Raw genomic sequence first — 19,746 nt, 5'->3', positions numbered from 1 at the left:
GCAATGCCCTAACACGACTAGATCTCAAGTCATCCAATGCTTGCCGTGACAAGTAAAATTCAATGTGTATTTTGCAACAACACACATTCGTGTCTATGAGTTTCCTGATGTACTAGGTTTTATAATGCTCAAATCTCCTTTGCTCAATGAAAAGGCAGGGTCCCGAGCCATAAATTTTAGATTCAACTCTATCTGCTCACCCAACATGCAAGAAATAAAATTTTAGACATGTAAAGAAAAACTCCTCGAGCATGCAAAGAACAACATGTAACATGAAACCCTCATGCAACATTGTCATATTCTTCCTTTTTTCCACTCCTAGAGGCAAACAAACACAGTACATGCAAAAATACAACCTAATCAAGCTAATTACGTTAATCAAGCTAGTAGAAAACAAAACAATTTCAAGAACCGGGCTAGTTTAGGACAATCACATAAATGGTGTTTGACCTAAACCATGACCTAAACCAACTCTGCGCGATATATTGTTGTTCCAACAACCACCAAGCTGGTTTACAACAATCACGTTAACTCTAAGCCATCTCATGCATGGCTCAAACCAGCCCAAAAATTAAACAACTAAAGTAACTTAACTACTAGAAAACACAGCCATCAATTACACAATAAAGTTATTTAACTACTGGGAAACACAAACATTAATTAAATAGTAAATTAAACAACTAAAGTAATTTAACTTACTGGTAGATACAGCCATCAATTAGACAATAAAAAAACTCAATTTAGGACAATCACATTAGCTAGCTAAACTATACATTTGCTATTCCAACCACCGAGCTAGTTTAGAACAATCACATTAACTCCAAGCCAGCCCATGCATGACTCAAACCAATGCAAAAATTAAACAATTAAAGTTATTTAACTACTAACACAGTCATCCAACTAGTGGGTGAGTTTTCGATGATCACAGTCCAAGCCAGTCCATGTAGAACTTGAGCTATTCCAGAAGTTAAACTAAACTAATTTATCTACCAGTAAACTATAGTAATTTAACTACTTGGAAACATTTCAACTCAACCACTTGATTGGTTAATTATTTTAGCTCCAAAATATATTTTTGTTTACTTTTGTTCGACGACGCTGGTTTAGGACAATTAGCTAACTCTTGTTTGACTTGAACCATCTCAGTGATATATTGCAGGATGTTCCAACCGCCAGGCTGGTTTAGAACAATTGCATTAAGTCCAAGCTAGCCTGGTTTAGAAATTAACTAGTATATGACCCATACCAACCCAGAAATTAAACTTAACTACTTTAACCTGCTAGGAAACACAACAATTTTAACCACCAGATTGGTCATAAATTATTTATGTTGCAAAATATATTTGTTTATTTATGTTCAACCATATTTGTTCAAGACAATCACATAAGCCCTGTTTAACCTGAACTAGCTAGATTGGATGATGCTCCAACCACCAGGCTAGTTTTGGGACAATCAAATTAACTCCAAGCTAGAACAATTTAGATATTAACTTGTATATAAAACAAACCAACCTAGAAATTAAACTTAACTAATTTAACCCTAGGAAACACAATAGTTTTAACCACTGGGATGGTCATCAATTATTTCAGTTGTGGATTTTTGTTCAACCACATTGGTTTACGACAATCACATAACTCCTGTTTGATCTGAACCAGCTCGGTGATATATTGCATGATGTTCCAATCAGCAGGCTGGTTTAGGATAATTACATTAAGTCCAAGCTAGTTTGGTTAAGAAATTGACTAGTATATGACCCGAACCAGTCGAAAAATTAAACTTAACTAATTTAACCACTAGGAAACACATCAATTTCAACCACCGGTCTGGTCATCAATTATTTCGATTATAAAATATATTTCTATTTATTTATGTTCAACCACGGTGGTTTAGTACAATCACATAACTCCTGTTTGACCTGGATCAACTCGATATATTGCATGATGCCCCAATCACCGAGCTAGTTTAGGACAATCACATTAATTCCAAGCCAGGCCGGTTTAGAAATTAATTGGTGTATGACCCGAACCAGCCCAAAAATTAAACTTAACTAATTTAACTACTAGGAAACACAACTATTTCAACCATTGGGCTGGTCATCAATCAAAGATAATAACAACATATTGCGCTTTATTTCTATTGCAAAAATATATTGCTATTCAACCATGCTGGTTTAGGGTAATCATATAACTGGCATGGTGATATATTACATGCTTCCAACCACCAGGCTAGTTTAGGATAATCACAATTAAACTATTCCAAAAATTGCTTGCATCCCGTTCGCTTTTTGTAGATGTCCTTATTTGAAAAAACTCTCGTATTCTTGTGCCAAAATGTTGTCACTCTATTAATGACTTTTACACTTACTTGCATTCTATTAAAGCCCATAGACTTCTCAGATCAGTTGCTCATGCATTGTGCCCGCTCTACGTCCAATCGCTAAAACATGTTGGTTTTTCTTATTGACAACATCTTTGACATTGTGCACCCAAGCCATTTCTTGTTTATTTCAAAGGATACCAACATAGCTAATGTTTCTATCTTTGCAGCTAGTTGATTTAAGTTGCGCACCCCTTTTACTTTCTATAGGCCAGTTCTTAGGTTATAGAGCATTGTCTCTTGAGTGTGCATCTCCCGAGGTGTTGGTAGGATGTCACTCTCTGAATTTTAAGGTGCAAGCTACAGCTTGTGAAGACTCAAGACTGGAGTCTGGTATTCACTTGAATGGCCTAATGTTGTTGCCTTGAATACTCCCAACAATTGTGACACCATAGCTCGTGTCCTTTGCTCTGATAGTGGCAATGATCGAATAGATGCATCTACAACTGCTTCCTGCCATTTCCCTGCAAGGAGTCTTCTTTCTTGTTGTTTCTCCCCCTACAAACATTGCAAAAGTGTATTCTGTTGTTGTTTTGATACAGTGCTATTTCTTTCCTTGCCCCACAATATGCTCCTTTTGCCTTGACCAAGCCTTTTACCTTTCCTATCTCGTAGCCTCTGTCTACTTCTCTTGCAAGCCATGACGAGCTCCATCTCGCCATTGATGCCAGTGCAATGATCAATGAATCGCTAAAATAGAGCCACTAAAATAGAGACCAACTAGCTTGTGTGTGGCAATTAAATAATACAAGACAACTTACCTAAGTAAAGAAGATAATGCCAAACCATAAGAACAAGGTCACGCCGAGTTGCCTATATGTGGTCTAGGTTTAGGGTGGCAGGAGGAGAAGGTACTTTAATATTCAAACATTTGCAACAGGAGGTATAAAAATTTGAAAGTGTGCAAGGGTAGTGAAATTTTTCGCTGCCATGATTCCCCCCCTCCGATGATACACGTTAACAACATTGGATATACTGATTTCCCTCAAGCAAGTGCAATGTGGCCCAAATTGCTTCAAATATAAATAGGACAAAGGGCATGCTATCGGCTTTGATGATGCATATTATGAAATGCAATGACCTTGACATATTATGAGCCATATAGCAAGGAACTGCATGGAAAAAGAACCAATACAAAATTGCAAATACTTGTTGGGTTTATTAAGAGATCTTTGCATGTACACAAATTGCACATTTTTCAATTTCTCCATTCTAGGGTGAATCTAGATACCAATATCATCAACTATCAATTTAATACCACCATGCAATAGTCCCACTAGTTTGGCTTCTAATTTTTCAATGGTTTTGGTTTTCAACAAATCAAGAAAAAGTTATGGAGCGTGGCCTCCAATGGGTGTGCAGCACAACATTGGAGGCCCCTGAACAAATATGGAGAGAGGAGAGAAGAAGAGTGGAGATGAGGAGAGAGGGCACAGCTAGAGAGCACACCACAAATGACTAACTGTATGCTAGGTTTAGTTGAAAATAAAGAACCCTTCATGATAGAAAACAACTCAACTAAAAGGATGACTTATATATTACCCTTCAAAATGAAATTCTAGACTATCCTTCAAATTTGATGTCTAGCTTTGATGATGGACACTTGGTCTTCTTTCCTATAGCATGGGACATTGAATTATGATTACACTTTCACAAAAGAGCAAGAGGCAGATCTTCCATCATTGTTTTGCAACAACTTATGGCCTTGGTTAGATGCCATTCACTCGTTTTTAATCATTTTCAGTTGGCTAGCTTAGTCATCAACGCTTTTAATACACCCCATGACATGCTCGTGAGTGTCTACATCAATTTTGAAGAGCCTTTGACCCTTCTTTTTTTAGGGAACAACTTGCATTTGAAACTTAATAGATCTAGCTAGATGAGAGTAGACAAACGTCCAGAGCTCTTATCTAAGAGTCTATATCTGTGGCCTTTCTTGGATGTCTTTTCATACCAAATACCTGCAACCACTACTTCCCACTTCTCAAAGGTAGGGCCCCAACGATCCTAAATTCTTCCATCACCTTATCTTGGGGTTTGGTACACTACAACACAAAGTATGGGTCATCTTCCTTATTCTCCTTAGATGCAACTTTAATGGCAAAGTTATCCCCCACTTTTATTGCATCACTCAGGTCATTGAATTTCTTCCCAAACTCAAACTCCAGTCCACTATCTGTCTCTTTGACACAGTCATCATGTACATGATAAATTTGGCATAGCTTCCATTGTTTCATAGTTATAATGTCCTCACACTCGTCATAATCTCCCATGATGCACGTACTGACAAGAAAGATGTGTTGTCTTGAGACAAAGATGGTTGTCTGAAAAGACCCATATCCTGTGAAACTTCATGTCCCTTTAATGGTGTTACAATTATATCTATTTCTCCTCTCTACTTCATCCATCTTTACCTCGTGAAATCCTCTGTGAACTAAGCTATTATTGAGGCTCTAGTTATTGTATGTTGATTATGCCTTTGTGAATAAGTTAGATGCAAGCCATATTGTTGCATCGTGGTCATCTTACAACCTACTTGAGGTCATGTTAATTGATGTCAATAAAGATCTGACTCGATAATGACACCACATCTGTCATGTTCCCCCTTGCTAACTAGATCCAAATAAATTCCACATCATGTTTAGACTAGTGAGAGATCTAAACCTTGCAACAAAGTAGAACCCATGGGCTGATTCAAATTGAGAGGATACACCATCTGACCACACCCAATGTTGTTTTATTGTTGTTTCCTTTACTTGGGGATTGTCTCTGGTAAGCCAATCCGAGTGCAATAGAAAAGCGTGCTGGACAAATAATGTGCCATGCTCTTTGTCATCCCAAATGTAGAAATGGTATGTGTGCTACACTTTTCTGAACTCCATAGAGTCTATTGGAAGACTGGTATCATTCATACAATCTGACAGATGTTTGTAATGAGATGCAACACATTATTGTACCACCTTGGAGAAATTGGCAAGGCACGTCTTGAATTGCTTGTCTTGATAACAAAAATATGAAGCACATATTTTGGGATGGATGTTATGGTTGACATAGTCTACCAAGAGTCCTATCCATGGCTTCAAAGATGTGTGAGCTGTGCCACGTGTTGGCACCAACATGGTGGTCACAGACTGCAATGGCATGCCGCGGCACAATACATATGGAGGCACCAACATGGTGGTTGCAGACTGCAATGACATGCCAAATAGTCGCACTAGATTTGATGATGCTAGCAGCATTGGTGTGATAAAGGAGGCTACAGTGGAGGCATCTAGTTAAAATTTTGAACTAGGCCCCTCCTTTTCATGCTGAGGAAAAAAGCCAATGAGCATGTGTGATATCCCGTCATTGGGACCCACTTGTCCATTTCGTAATCCTGTCCACCAACACTTGTTGCATTGCATCCCAAAAGTGGTTTCACGATTGGCTTCACCCGATTTTTCATTAGTCCAAAAGTATAGCCTGCCAATTGTCTATGCTGGAATTCCTTTTGTGATGGGTACTTTGTTTTCTACCAGATCTACATTGTAGAAGAAGAAGTGAAGAAACCCTAACCACATCACGAGGAACTTTTGTCTTAAAGTTCCTACTTTTTAGAGTCACTAATGCCCCTACTACTTTTCAGTGGTTGTTGAAAATGGTGCTCACTCAATACTAATGAATTCTCTTAAGGAATTTTTGGACGAATTTTGCATTTATTTCACAAAAAATGAACATGTTGCAAAGTTTGGTTGGCTTTTCAATGAATGGATGGAGCATAAGGTAGTCTTAACATAAAAAAGTGCCATCTAAGGCCATGTACTTGATCACATTGTTTTCATAGAAGGAGTTTGCCATGTTCCAAAAAAGGTGGAGGTTATTCTCAAGCTTCCTCCTCCTAGCAACAAAAGACAGGTTATTCCTCAGCTTCCATTCCTTTATATACCTAGCGGGATATTGTCACTACTTTATGAAGGAGTATGCTACTCTGACCAACCCAATCAATGCTTTAGTGGAATGATGGTTGTGACTATGGTTTCAAGAAAACTAAGGGATTTACCCTCAGTCCCTATTCTTCACAACCTAGATTGGACAAACATTTTTTGCCCATTCTAGGTTTGGTGTAGACATATTATTGTTGGAATTTGCCTTTAGTAGTAGGCTACCAATTGGTTCAAGTATCTTATTTTACTCTTCATGGATATTTGACACTAAAGCTTGGTATACATGAGCTAACAAGCATGCACTTTCACTCATTTTTAGTGTAAAAAAATTTAAACATTATGTACTGGGCTACACCTTTGTATTCATTGTGAGTGACTTCTAGGCAAAGTAGGTAGGTACTTCAACCCCCCAAATCCATTGAGGCCATTGGCAAAGTGGTTGACCACTACTAGAATTTGATTTTTCTTTTAAGATTATAAAGGGGGGGTTGTTTACATATGAAACATGTCCTATTTGAATTGAAAGAATGCCTTGACGTAAAATTTTTACCCATCATGACCATGGATGGTGTGCAGGGATATTCTAGCTCTTTACTACTTCCACCTCCCTCCCAATTTATAGAAGCCAGCATTGAAAAAGGATATGAAAAAATAGCAGAAGTTTATATAATGGGGGATGGAATCGTAAGGCATTAATGGTATTACTTTATTGCTTGTTGAATGGTGCCCAAAAGGCAACACAACTAGTAGATTTATGGTGCTCATTTCCTCACCCACTCCTTTGGCCACTCTCCCTAGCATATCATCTAGTGGGAGCATCACCTAGCCACTGGGTCCTTCACTCAAGATCTCCACCAAACCTCCAATTGCAAGAACATGAGAATGTGAAACTTTAGTTCTTGTCACTTTATAAGTGACTCCAAAGGGGAGTGTAGGCCAATGAGCCACTAATGTAAAGTTTTGCAAACAAGGTTAATCTGTCTATTGCCTAGAAGTGGTTGACACAACAGCAGAAGACCAACTCTTGGAGCCCATGACAACCAAATATTCAACTCAAAAAGTAGGTGCCACGATAATGTAAGGAAACCTTCCATTGAGATGGGTGACAACTTGAGCAGGGTAGGTCATAGGAGGGAGTCATAATGCAAGCGACAACAAGGAGCAAGCCTTCGAATTCCAAACTTGGGGATTGGATTTTAGAATAACACCCAAGATCAAGTTGTAATAACTTCAGACCCCAATTGTAAATAACCTCCAAGATCAATTGATACATCAAGCTGTAAATAAGTTCAAAATTCAAAATTTCCAAAACTTCAACTTGGAAATAACTTCGAAGAGAAAATGGCAAGCTGGTATTAACTACCAACCTTCAAGATAATTTACAAAGCCTTACGGGCCTGAACTTCAAGTTTTGAACTTCAAAAAGTGTTCAAGTTCTTTTTAAACATAAAACTTCAAGACTTGAACTTCATCCTTATCTGCAACGTGGACATAGTTTTCAAGTTCCTTTAAAGATAATCACCAGGATCAAGTTTAAACCTCGAGTGCAAATACCTTCCAAGATCAAAATAGCAAACTGTAAATAACCTCCAAGATCTATTTAAACTTGAAGGTGGAACTTCCAAGATCTAAGTGAATCCCCAAATATCAGTTTATTCTCCAGTTGTAGTGTCAAAACGTGGGAACATCCAAGTTGTAGGTGAGTTTCTTTGAGGTTTTAACTTCAAGATTTGAACTTCAAACTTATCTTACCTTGGAAGTCATCTTGGTAGAAAGCTATAAATGACTTCGAAGATGCCGATAAGCTTCCCTTTAAGGACTCTGCTTGTGTGGTCTCTCTTCAACAACGTACGGAGTCTAAAGAATGGAAGGCATGATGAATTGTGCTGAGTGTTGAATAAAAAAGTATAATTTATATGAGATATTGATAAAAGTGGTGTTGAAAAAGCTCCTCAAAGGATCTCATTCCAGCTCTTCCTACAATATATAAGATTACATAAAATGATAAAAAACCACTACCACTTGCCAAAAGTACAGAACAGAGTTTAACCATCCAGAGAGCCCTGCATGCAAGGGGAAACTCTAATCAAATGTCTGTGGGAAAGACTCTTCGTTCACAAATTTGCTATTAGCTTATCAACAGCATCCTAGCCACTTATATTTTACCAGAAAATGATACATTTATTAAGCTATAAAAAAGTATGGCAGACGAAAACAGAACCTTCTCTCAAAAGATACAATGGCTGGAGAAAGAAAAACACTAAGAAGATGCCTCTACTTTCAAATCACAATGAATCATAGCTATTGTGAAACATTTAGGATAAGGATAGTTTCAATAATGACAGGCAGCCCCAATGAGAAAAAGATTACAGCTCCAAAGCTGCAAGAAAATTCCCATATTCTGCCTGACCCCATGAAAAGTGCCAAGGGACAAGTAGCTGTTTGGAAAACACACAGTACCACTGATCACTAGGTGACTTCATTACCTTAGGACTCATGCAGAGACCAAAGAAGAGTATCACGGTCTGGTCTGTCTAAAGAAGAGAGACTTCATCCGTCAAAGCGAGGAAGAACTAGTAGACATTCTGTTTAGTAGTTACCCCAAGGATTTCTAACGAAAGTTTCCCGAACTAAGGTCTGCATTTTGACACACTAACGCACACACCCTTAATGACCTCCCCCATCAGCCCACACACGACCTCCCACATTCATCTCGCCCCACCTCCTCACTCTTCACCACCAGTGATATCAAACACACAACTCTCAAGCTGCACAATGGCATAGCTAAAGATCAAGAGGGGCTATGTACATTAGTACTCGAACCTCGATCTTGGCAAAGCTATTCAACGTCGCGGTTTGCAACAGTTTCCCCACAGTTGGACCCTTAACACCACTATCCTAATCTACAAGGCAAAGGATGCCATGAGTCTAATAAACTACAGGACCATCATGATCAAACACGTTGTCCAAGATTTTTGCGTCAGGACTTGACACCCTTGTTAGCTAGTTTACAGAGAGTGAGGGATTCAAAGCTCTTGGACAAGCAAGCTTTCAGGCATATCTTGCTACATTGGACCACACTGAGAGCCATCATTGAGAAGGCCTAGGCATGTTATATCCAAGACTTATTCATCATCATTTAAAATTAACACCCAATTTAGCCAACTTCCAGAGAGTGATCAGAGCTATGGGGCAAGCAAGCTTTCTAGGTAAATCATGCTAACATTGGATCACATCTCCACATTGACATAACATACTCGAAAATGCAATGTCCAAGATTTATGCATCAGCACCACTTAACACCCATGTTAGCCGGTTGGCAAAGAGTGAGGGATTCAGAGCTATGGGCAGGCAAGTTTATGGGTAGAAAATGTTGAACTAGATTACATTTTTACATTGAGAGCTATCACTGAGGAGGCCCGTGCACGAAAGCAACGAGTGTACTATTGCTTTGTGGATTTCCACAAAGCCTTTGGCACACTACCACGAGCCTGACTATTTGGACAACTAAAGATCTAGGATACAGGCAGGGCATCATTTGAGAAGTCCTGACACTATGTGAGTGCGTATCATGCAGAGTCAAGGCTTTGATTGGGTGGTCAGCGGAGAACATGAGCACGATCGGGGTCAAACGAGGTTGTCCTCTGTCACCAACCGAGTTTGGCCTATACATCGACGAGCTCAAGTCCTTCATCATGACTTGGGAGGTGTAGGATCCCCCTTAGCTAGTTCCCTAATCCTTGATGTGGTCCTACTCTCCTCTCCAGCCCCATTTGGATGCACTCTAGTCTTTTTGTAAGACACATGATATGAAGGTAAACCAAAGTAAAATCAAGGTCATTATCTTCAACACATCCCGAGCAGCCACACACCGCGAGCAGTTTACCTTGACGGAGCTCCAATCAGGGCCCTCTTCTAATGCTCGATCTTCACGATGCAACCAGCCATGTAGGCTCGTTTGAGCAAAGGGATGTTGCACCAGCCAGCCTCGAGCATCAATGCTTTCACTCACATTTCCAAGACTAGAACCAAGTCTCTTCTCTTTGACTCGCTTGTCCATCTAGAGGGGATGTACTATAGTCCCTTTTGGAGGACAAATCTATCGAAGATAGACTAATCCTGCATAGAGAGACTATAGGTTCTGCTTCTTGCTCAGATGAAGCCATTGGTCCCACACCATTTATTATGCTAGCAAAGTTTGGAGTTACCCCAATACAGCTTGATGCAGTATTTCAGATGGTCACGTTTTCCATAGAATCAGGGACTTTGGCACCACGATGTCTCAACTACGCAGATTGCCATGGCTGGCCTTGACTTGATGTATCATGGGAGCTGGTATACTCAGACATGCAAATAGTTTGCAAGCTTGAAACTACATCTGGACAGATTGCCACCATACCAGTATAGCCTTGAAGCTCCATCCATTCCACTCACGTTATCATGAGGTGAATCAAGTGATCACAGAGGATTTATTATAGCATCCACACGTGTAGGACTTGGCTAGCACCTCCTGTGCTTTTGCTAAGACTCAGCTTCTACAACGATCATTGCTCATAGATCTCAAAAGGAGGGGTTTATTGGACCATCGGGCTACCCTCAGATCCATCTCCCACATGCACTGAGGATCTTGATTGGGCCATTTCAGGAATCTTCTCACAGGCTATGGGTTGACCAAGACAGACAGAGGGCATTCCAGATATCTTCTCACAGGCTCAGAGTTGAGACAAGACAGGTGCATGGCATTCCACATGAGAGACCGATCTACACTCAGATCCATCTCTCACATGCACTGAGGATCTCGATTGGGCCATTTCAGGAATCTTCTCACAGGCTATGGGTTGAAACAAGACAGGCAGAGGGCATTCCAGACATCTTCTCACAGGCTAAGGGTTGAGACAAGACAGGTACAAGGCATTCCACATGAGAGACAGATCTACACTTCATGTGATATGCAGGAGACAGAGACAGAGGAGCACTTTGCATTTGTGTACAATGAGATCCGTGGACGCCATTCTTGTCTGTTTAGCAGCAGTTTTGACCCACTCAAAGATTTCTTGGCACAGTAGAATCAACGACGTGTGGCTACTTCCCTTGACTCAGCCAAGGGCAGCAACAGCAAACTAAACATAGTAGGGACCCACAATGCACAAGTTTGACACACTCAACCCCGAGTGGACACTCATAGGAGGACTGCAGACATCTCCACACCACTGGAGTGATGGTACACTTGTCAAACAACAGGCTGCCTCACAGAGACTATATCGAAGGAGGGAGGGATCTGGACATATTGATCATGCCGAACATCAACAGAGATTCACACTGGTTTTTTTCTCTGATGACACCACCCTCACCAGATGGAGAGCCTTTGCCAAACGAGCTCATCTTGCCTATCCTCAATCATCCGGTGGAGTAGGTCCCAGGACAACACTTCTCACAGAACAAGACAACTTGATTATTTGTTTTCATGTCACAGACATCAACATTAGGTCTGATGCCAGTTTAGTGGCCCACCCCTTAGCTTTCATTGTGTCTTGAGTTTTGTCGATCTCATAGACCCTTCGCTCATTCGTAGATGTTAATAAAGTCTCTCTCTCCCCCCCGCCCCCCCCCCCCAAAATCCCTCAATTTCCCAGCCCCCCTCCACATTCCTCTTCAGCCCATCCTCTCCCCCCCGGCATTCCCTCTCCAGCTCCTCCTACATTGCCACGCTGCTGCCCTCTCAAGGCCTGCAGGCCTGAAGGGTGTGTGCCCTTCTCCCCACTGTAAAATTTAGCAAGAACCTGCAGCAAAAAACAGTAAAAAAGAGAGTGAGAAAGGGACATGGCCAGACAGAGAGAGAGAGAGAGAGATCAGCATATATCTAGATGAATCCAGGAACATGCCCAAACTCATCCTTTAAAAACACAACACAGTGTGCAATTTCAATCTCATGATAGTCATTCATAAGGTTGAAACCATAAACTCCATCACACATAGCAAGGACTAGCTACTATGACATCCTCACTGATGTCATCAGCAAGTGTAGACCATAGTATAAACCTATGCTCTCACATATGTAAATGCACACACCCACACATACTTGAGCATCCATTTATACAAAGGTCTTCATACTGAGTTTCTGTCGGCACTCCGCAGGTGAAGGGAGACTCAGCCATGACACGCTAGCACTAAAGGAGAAGGTTAATAAAAAAGAAGTCCACATTCTCTTCATTCAAGCTACGATTGCTTGTAAAGGCTATACAATTTCATTTTAGTCTCTCCCAAACGAGTGTTTAACATCTAGCTGATAGGGCAACGCACCACTTAAGATAGAAAGAATTTATCGCAATATCAGCAGGCCACAACATGGAGGAAAACTACACAAAGGGAAATTTTCAGCCCAGAAATCAGCAGCCCAAACAACAGCAAAAAGGACAACAAGAACAACAATAGGAGATCATGCCTGACATCAACAACCAGGATAGCACCACTGTACATAAACCTACAGTTGCAGCAGCCTCAGCATCATGAGCAGCAGCAGCATCAAAATCATCCTCATCACCATTTGCATCAGCGTTGGCTTCAACATGCACTTCCAGTCCGAGCTCCACCTTGCCTCCCTTTGCCCACTTGCAATATTCGACTATCTTGTCGCCTCTACTCCTCAGCCAGCCATCCTTTCCCTATATCATTGGGCTCACCTCAGCCGTCTCACAAATGTCTCTCCACCTCTCCCAGTCCTCTATCACCCCTCTCCCCGTCCCCCTCACATGGCCCCATTCATTGCCCTCCCCCATACCCAACCATCTGCTTCCCTGTTCTACCCATATTAGCCACAACATATTCCAACCCTGGAGGTCTAGGACCAAGTTCTCATTGAGGTTCACCGCCTTCGTGCATGAGAGGTTGAGTAGGAAAGATATATCCACAGCCTCAGTCAGGAGATGTTACAGCTCTGTAAGGAGCCCACTGACGTATCCTATTAGGTGGCAGCAATACACAAACAGCAGGCTGGCAGTGGAGGTGCATATAGCCACCATGCAGTCGACCATCGAGGAGACCTCCAGATGGGTGAACGTTATGAAATGGGAGCCCATAAAGGCCGCTATTTTGGCCACCATCCTTGAGCCAATAGAAAGGAGCCAATAAGGCTCTCAACATTAGAGTTAGGGGGATCGCTTATACCTCCACCATTGACATCGACGATATGCCCAGCTTCATGACTTCCACCATGGGAGTCCTGATAGGTGTGACAATGGCACTTCTCTTATGCAAAGCCACAGCTATGAGACCACAACGAACCACACATATTAACTATCACCAGCGTTCTATCATGACAATGGCACTTCTCTTATGCAAAGCCACAGCTATGAGACCACAACGAACCACACATATTAACTATCACCAGCGTTCTATCATGGGTTTTATGCCACCACATCCTTGTACATCATCGGGACCACCTATGGGATTGACTTTTTCACAAGCATCCATAGGACCACCGCAGTGATGCCACACCACAACTTCCATCCTCTCCAAGGACTCAAACATTTTTGTACTAGTGTTTCTATGTTTCTTGGTTCAGCCAATTCTTGGGCTCAAACATTTTTCGTACTGGTGTTTCTATGTTTATGTTGCACTTGTCTTAGGTGCAGATGCCCGCTTAGAGGCTCCACCCATTCAGCCCATTGTATTTGGTTTTTTCAGTCTCAAGACCATTCGCTCTTTTGAAAATGGTTAATAAACTTTCTTTCTCTCTCTCTCTCTCTCTCTCTCTCTCTCTCTCTCCATCCGCACAGCCCCAGACTCACTTCATCATCGCACAGCTCCACCTTCAGTTCAATTCATCAGTTTGTCACCCAATTCTGTTCATCGTCGGCCTGTACCAATTTTTCTGCACAGTTCAGTTCGCTTTCCAGTTCGAATTTGAGCTCATGGATTAAGCAGCCAAGCTACAGAATTGGCTAAAGTGAAGGATGCTTGGAAGAAAGGACAATGGAATGTTAACCCAGATGGGAAGGCGCTAATCAGAGACTGCAAGTCTAGACCAAAAGACTCTCAGTCTTAAACTGATGTAAATGCAGGTCGCTTATCTTTACATTAGATCATTGCTAGCCTATAATAATTTCGAAGATGCTATTTGCCTCCCCTGGAGATGCCTTCTGCACTCCCTCGGCTCTCTAATACTTAGATGTAGTGTCTAGTCTCATAGACCCTTTTTGGTCTTCCAAAGACTTTTAATAGACTTTCTTCTCTCTCTCTCTCTCTCTCTCTCTCTCTCTCTCTCTCTCTTTTGGTGAAACAGTGACTATAAAATTAACATGAAATCAATGCACATGACATTAGACTCCAAAAGAGAGCCTAATGGAAGAACTCAAAAACAGTGAGAAAACACTTCAAGGCTAGTAGCATCCAAATCCCTCGCAGCGTAACTATCATACAAAGATTGCTTGAGGGACATTCTGAAGAAAGCATATGCCTGAGGGAACTGTTGTCCCATCCTAAAATGCAATCTCTGTGTCCAAATAGTCCATAGTACCCAAAAACGAGCCCAGTGAAAGAAAAGGAGGAATGGAGACATCTGAGATGAGAAGCGTCCAAACATCCAGAAGAGTTTCCCGAATCTGATAGAGGGAAACCGAAGCCACAGCAAATGAGAGACATGAGTATAACAAATGGGGAACTGTCTCACGGTGATGAGAGCAACGGGGGCAGGAAGAGGAAGCAATACGACGTGCTTCCAATTTCACTCCAATGGAAAAAGCTCCCACTATACATCTCCAAAAGAAAAGCCTCTGTTTCAATGGCAATTTAGCTTTCCAAATTTTCTTGAGTTTTGATCGCCACCAAGATAAAGGCCTATCCAAATTCCAAAGAGTGTTGGCATGCTTATTAATCCATGGCCGTGGAAGAAGAAATCTGTAGACCATCGAGGATGTCAAATTATGCATTGAAAGTGAACAGGTAGCAGGAGACAAGGAAGTCAGATTCCAGTCCAGTAATCTGTCCTGTACAAACAGTGGAGGAACAGGAACAAAAGGCTGCAACATAGTTGTAAGTATTCTCAAAATGGGCCTATGATGCAAACGCAAGGGGAATGTCCTGCAAGCTTGTGGAAATGAAAGCACATAACCATGTTGATCCACCACATCTCCGACAAATCTTATGCCCAATTTCATAAGATTATATGCTCTAATAGGTGCCTGTAAAGCAAGAGGCGAATCAAACACCTTGCTCCAATGGATGCTCCAATGGATGCTTTCCAAACGAAGAGAATTACCATGATGGAAGGAAGCACCTGACCATTTAGCATAAGAGAGAATTCTCTTCCAATCATGAATAAAAGCACTAGAAACAGGACAGCCAGAAATTTTCCCCTGAAATGTAGTCATGACTGCTTCCCAGTGATCTGTAATCCAATGCCCATATGCGTGGGACTTCACACACATAGCTGCTAACATAATAGCCCATGGCTATTTTTGCTGAAAAAAATCAGCAATCATAGTGCTCTTTCTTGCCAACATATGAAACTGAAGATTGAGAATATTCAGTCCCCCATGAGTCTTAGGAGAACAAACAGAGTGCATGGGAAGTACTCGCAAAGCCTTTTTGTGAGATTTACTTTTCCAAAATATCTCCATAGCCTGGGACATATAGGAAGCCAAATGCTTAAAAGACCAGTGAAGAAGAGGCAAATAAAATTGCACATATGCCATAATGATAGACTGCACTATCCGAAGTCGAACATGTAAAGGCCAAGTTGACAAGTGCCAGTATTCCAGCTTCTTGTTAATCTTTTGAAGCACCCATTTAAGCTGTTGTTGAGGGGTAATATTGCAGCCAATGGGATACCCTAAATGCCTCACAATGGTATGGGAAGAAATAATGTGGCCTGGCCAGAGAAGTGCGTGCCAATCAGCTTCTTTCAATGCTAGAAGATTCGATTTCTGAAAGTTGATATGCAGTCCAACAGCTATGCCAAAATCATTCTGGGCATGAAATATGAATCATCAGCATATGCCTGTGCAAGAAACAGCTGTGCACCTGGAATTTGCAAGCCATGAAGCTGCCCAGTATCTGCAAGATGATCCATATGCAACAATAATGGATGAGTAGCGATGGCATACAGGAGGACATCCCTGTCTCACTGAGCGGGTCATAGTCCATGTCCTTGACAACCCACTGCCAAGGAGACACTGCGCAGTGGCATGATAATACAACCAGTAAATAACATGAACCAGCCGAGGGCCAAATCCCAATTTATGCATAGTCTGAGAAATAAATTCCCAATGGACAGTATCAAATGCTTTCGCAATGTCCACTTGCAGAATGAGAACATCTTGTTTAGAATACTTGGCATACTCGATTGCAAGCAAAACATTGGAGATATTGTCAGTAATCTGCCTTCTGGGATGAAGTCCTGCCTGCAAGATAAATCGAACCCTAAGGACAATCATCTTGGCAATGAGTTTGTAAATGACTGGCATAAGAGATATGGGCCGCCAATCAGCCATTGTCTCACACAACCTTTTTTTTGGGATCAATTTGACAAGGCCATGCTTCCAAGAAGGAGGAAGAGATTGTTCTGCCCAAGCATGATTGATCATAAGAAGTGCCTTTGAGATCACCCCAAAATGCACGGAAAAATTCAACAGTCAATCCATCCAACCAAGAGAGCTGCCTTTACGTAAATGACTCAAAGCATCATCCAGTTCATTAAGCATAAATGGCTGCTCCAATGCATGAGCCTGTTCCCAAGACAATATAGGCTGAACATGCATAAGAAATTGAGACCTAGCTGCATTCACTCGCATCGAATAGTCAGGATGAGGAGAAAGAGATGCTGAAAATGACTAGAGCATTGCGATTCCAATTCTGATTTGGAGGTGGTCCAGGTGCCATCATCCTACCTAATCCTACAAATATCCTCCTTTCACCTATCCGCGTGCAGGCTTTTAAAAAAGGCCTTGGAGGAGCAACCCTTATCCAAAAGGGGTTTCATGCGAGCTCGGATTTGCCACTTCTTTAATTTGCGAAGATCATTTTGATGGATGATATGAACCGCAGAGGCCCAATAATCCTATTCAAAGGAGGTGAGCTGCCTATAAGAGCTGATTACATCCATTTGTTGCTTGTGAGATTGAGCCCATTTCAGCTTAAGCCTGAGGTTTTCCATGTGACTCCGTCCATAATCTTGAATAACAGCCTGCAAGCGATGTGCAAGACTGATCCAAGCAAAATCCATGTCCTCCTGAGCATGTAAGAGGAGGGGGCGGACAGCCACTCTCACCATATTCTGAAATTGTTGATGAAGCAAATAAGCACTATTAATATGGAGTAGACGACGACAAAAAAAAGGCATATCATCTGTCAATCGTGCTATAGATAATGTCAAGCATACTGGAAAGTGATCAGACAGCAAGAGGGAATGATCAACCCATAATGCACATGTAAAACTAGCATACTACTGAGCATGCAACAAATACCATCTGTCAAGTCGAGCCCAGTAATGAGTGAAAGCATTGTGACGGTATGTATAACCCCGCCCTCAGCCCTCCGCCCCCGCCACTCGCCCTCCGCCCTCGCCCCTCCGCCCCTCGCCACTCGCCCTCCGCCCTCGCCCCTCCGCCCCTCGCCCCTCCGCCCCTCCGCCTCGCCCCTCGCCCCTCCGCCCTCCGCCCTCGCCCCTCACCCCTCTGCCCTCCGCCCTCGCACCTCGCACTCGCACTCGCCCCTCCGTCCTCGCCTCCGCCGCCGCCCCTCGCCCTCGCCGTCAACCTCCGCCCTCCGCTCTCGCCTCCGACCTCTGCCCTCCGCCCCCCTCCGCCTTCCGCCCTCCGCCCCGCCATCGCCTCCTCTTCCTCCGCCCCGCCTCGCCTTATCCTCCCCCGTCACACCCAGGCTCCATCCCTCGTCTATCTCCCCCCCTTTTTGGTGGCAGCCTCTTCTTCATCGGAGGTCTCGCAGTTTGTCTTGGCGGTATGGCGGCTCCCTGCCCGGAACCGGAGGCCCAGCCGGGCCCTCCCTCTCCAGATGCCTACCGCGTGATCTTGACAGAGCAACAGTCGTCTCGGGTACAACAGGTTGCCAATGACTTTGCCCTCAATTCCGTCTATGGCAGAGTCATTGGACACTCTCCCTCAAGACCAGCCATCAGGGACTGGCTCCAGTCCACTCTTATGCTAGAGGACAGCCACATCGAGGAGGTGGCCCTTATGGGAAGGGGCATCTTCTGGCTTAAACTCTCCACTGCGAAAGCTGCGAGCAACCTGATTGCTGGTTCCCCCACATCTGTGGATGGAAAGATCATCATGATAGTCCCTTGGTACCGAGGATTCAGCGCAGCGGACTTTAATGCTCGTTTTCGTATACCTCGCCACCCAGTGACGCTAGTTTTTCCAGGCCTTGCTGCTGAGTTGCGGCCGATAGTCAGGGACCTGGGTTCCCACTTTGGCTGGGTGATGCATGACACTTTCGTCGACGCGGTTACTGCGGCAGGAGCTCCCAGAGTCCGTGTGGTTGTGGCAGACCCTACGTCCCTCCTTGCAGTGATTGAGATCGTGACAGATGCTGGCAGCATTACTCAGAGCATGGTAGTCACAAGACAGTCATGCCAGTGCCTGAGGTGTCACGGCTTTGGGCACCTGGCTGCTGCTTGTCCACGCTTCTCCAGCTCCTCTCGGTCCCCCCCGCCCCCTCCCTCGGCCCCCTCCCCCTCCCTCCGGGCAGCCACGTCAAGAAGAGCAGAGGCAGCCGGAGTCCGGTCCAGAGGTGGCTGGCGGCTGGACCGAGGTCAGAAGGAAAAGAGAAAAGAATAAGAAGACTTCTGACAAAGGCAAGGAGGCAGAGGTTACCCAACCTGCAGCAGCGCCTCAGAGACCTGACAGGCAGCCGCCCCAGGGTCCTGGGAGAGCTTCTTCTTCGTCTGTAGCCCGCCCTCCGCAGCCTCAGGTCCCCCTCTCTTCCGATCCCCAGCTCCCTTCCACTCAGCCCCAGCCCCTACCCCAGCCGCAGTCCCCTCTTCCCGACCCGCAGCATCAGCCCCCGCCTCTTCCTCTTCAGCCCCCTCCTCTTCCTCTTCAGCCCCAGTCCCAGCTCCAGCCCCATCCCCCCTCCCCCGCCCCTCTCAGCTCTTCTGCAGTGTCAGCTGCACCGATGGTTCCTCAGCCGCGGGCAACCCCCACTCCCCCTCCTCCGGCCCCCCCCGCTATTCGCTTTCGTGGAGTCTGAGTTGCCTACCTCTCAGCCTCCTTCCCCTTCCCCACCCCAGGCAGGGCATCCCAAGTCTGCACCACCCCTGGAGCAGTCTTCCCTGTCTGCTAGCCCGACCCCCTCAGTTGCAGACTCTGGCGGGCCTCAGCTCCAGGAGAGAGAGCTTCCTCGCGACTTCTACAGATCTCGTCCCTGGGATTACTTGGATGTGGCCGACCTCGGGACCTTCCCTGCTTGCCTTGACATCAGTATCTTCCT

The 19,746-nt window shown here is 43.7% G+C and overlaps 1 protein-coding gene across 6 annotated transcripts in view; it reads right to left on the bottom strand.

Moving 5' to 3' along the window:
• Positions 1 to 7,643: 7,643 nt before the first annotated feature.
• The window catches only part of LOC147903288 (uncharacterized), a 132,233-nt gene continuing 120,130 nt past the window's right edge, over positions 7,644 to 19,746 (bottom strand). For 3 of the 6 annotated variants that reach the window (XM_087372515.1, XM_087372516.1, XM_087372517.1), the window contains one exon: positions 7,645 to 8,363. In XM_087372515.1, the coding sequence (XP_087228641.1) occupies positions 8,213 to 8,363 (151 nt within the window). In that variant the 3' untranslated portion in view covers positions 7,645 to 8,212. Of the gene's footprint in view, positions 8,364 to 19,746 lie in introns of all 6 variants that reach the window. The other 3 variants (XR_015540764.1, XM_087372519.1, XM_087372518.1) reach the window with 3 other exon arrangements.

The sequence above is a fragment of the Dipteris shenzhenensis genome, chromosome 3 (genome assembly GCF_047967505.1).
Source record: "Dipteris shenzhenensis isolate YYH24624 ecotype China chromosome 3, Dip_SZ_1.0, whole genome shotgun sequence".
NCBI lineage: Eukaryota > Viridiplantae > Streptophyta > Polypodiopsida > Gleicheniales > Dipteridaceae > Dipteris > Dipteris shenzhenensis.
This window is presented reverse-complemented; position numbering and strand designations above follow the sequence as displayed.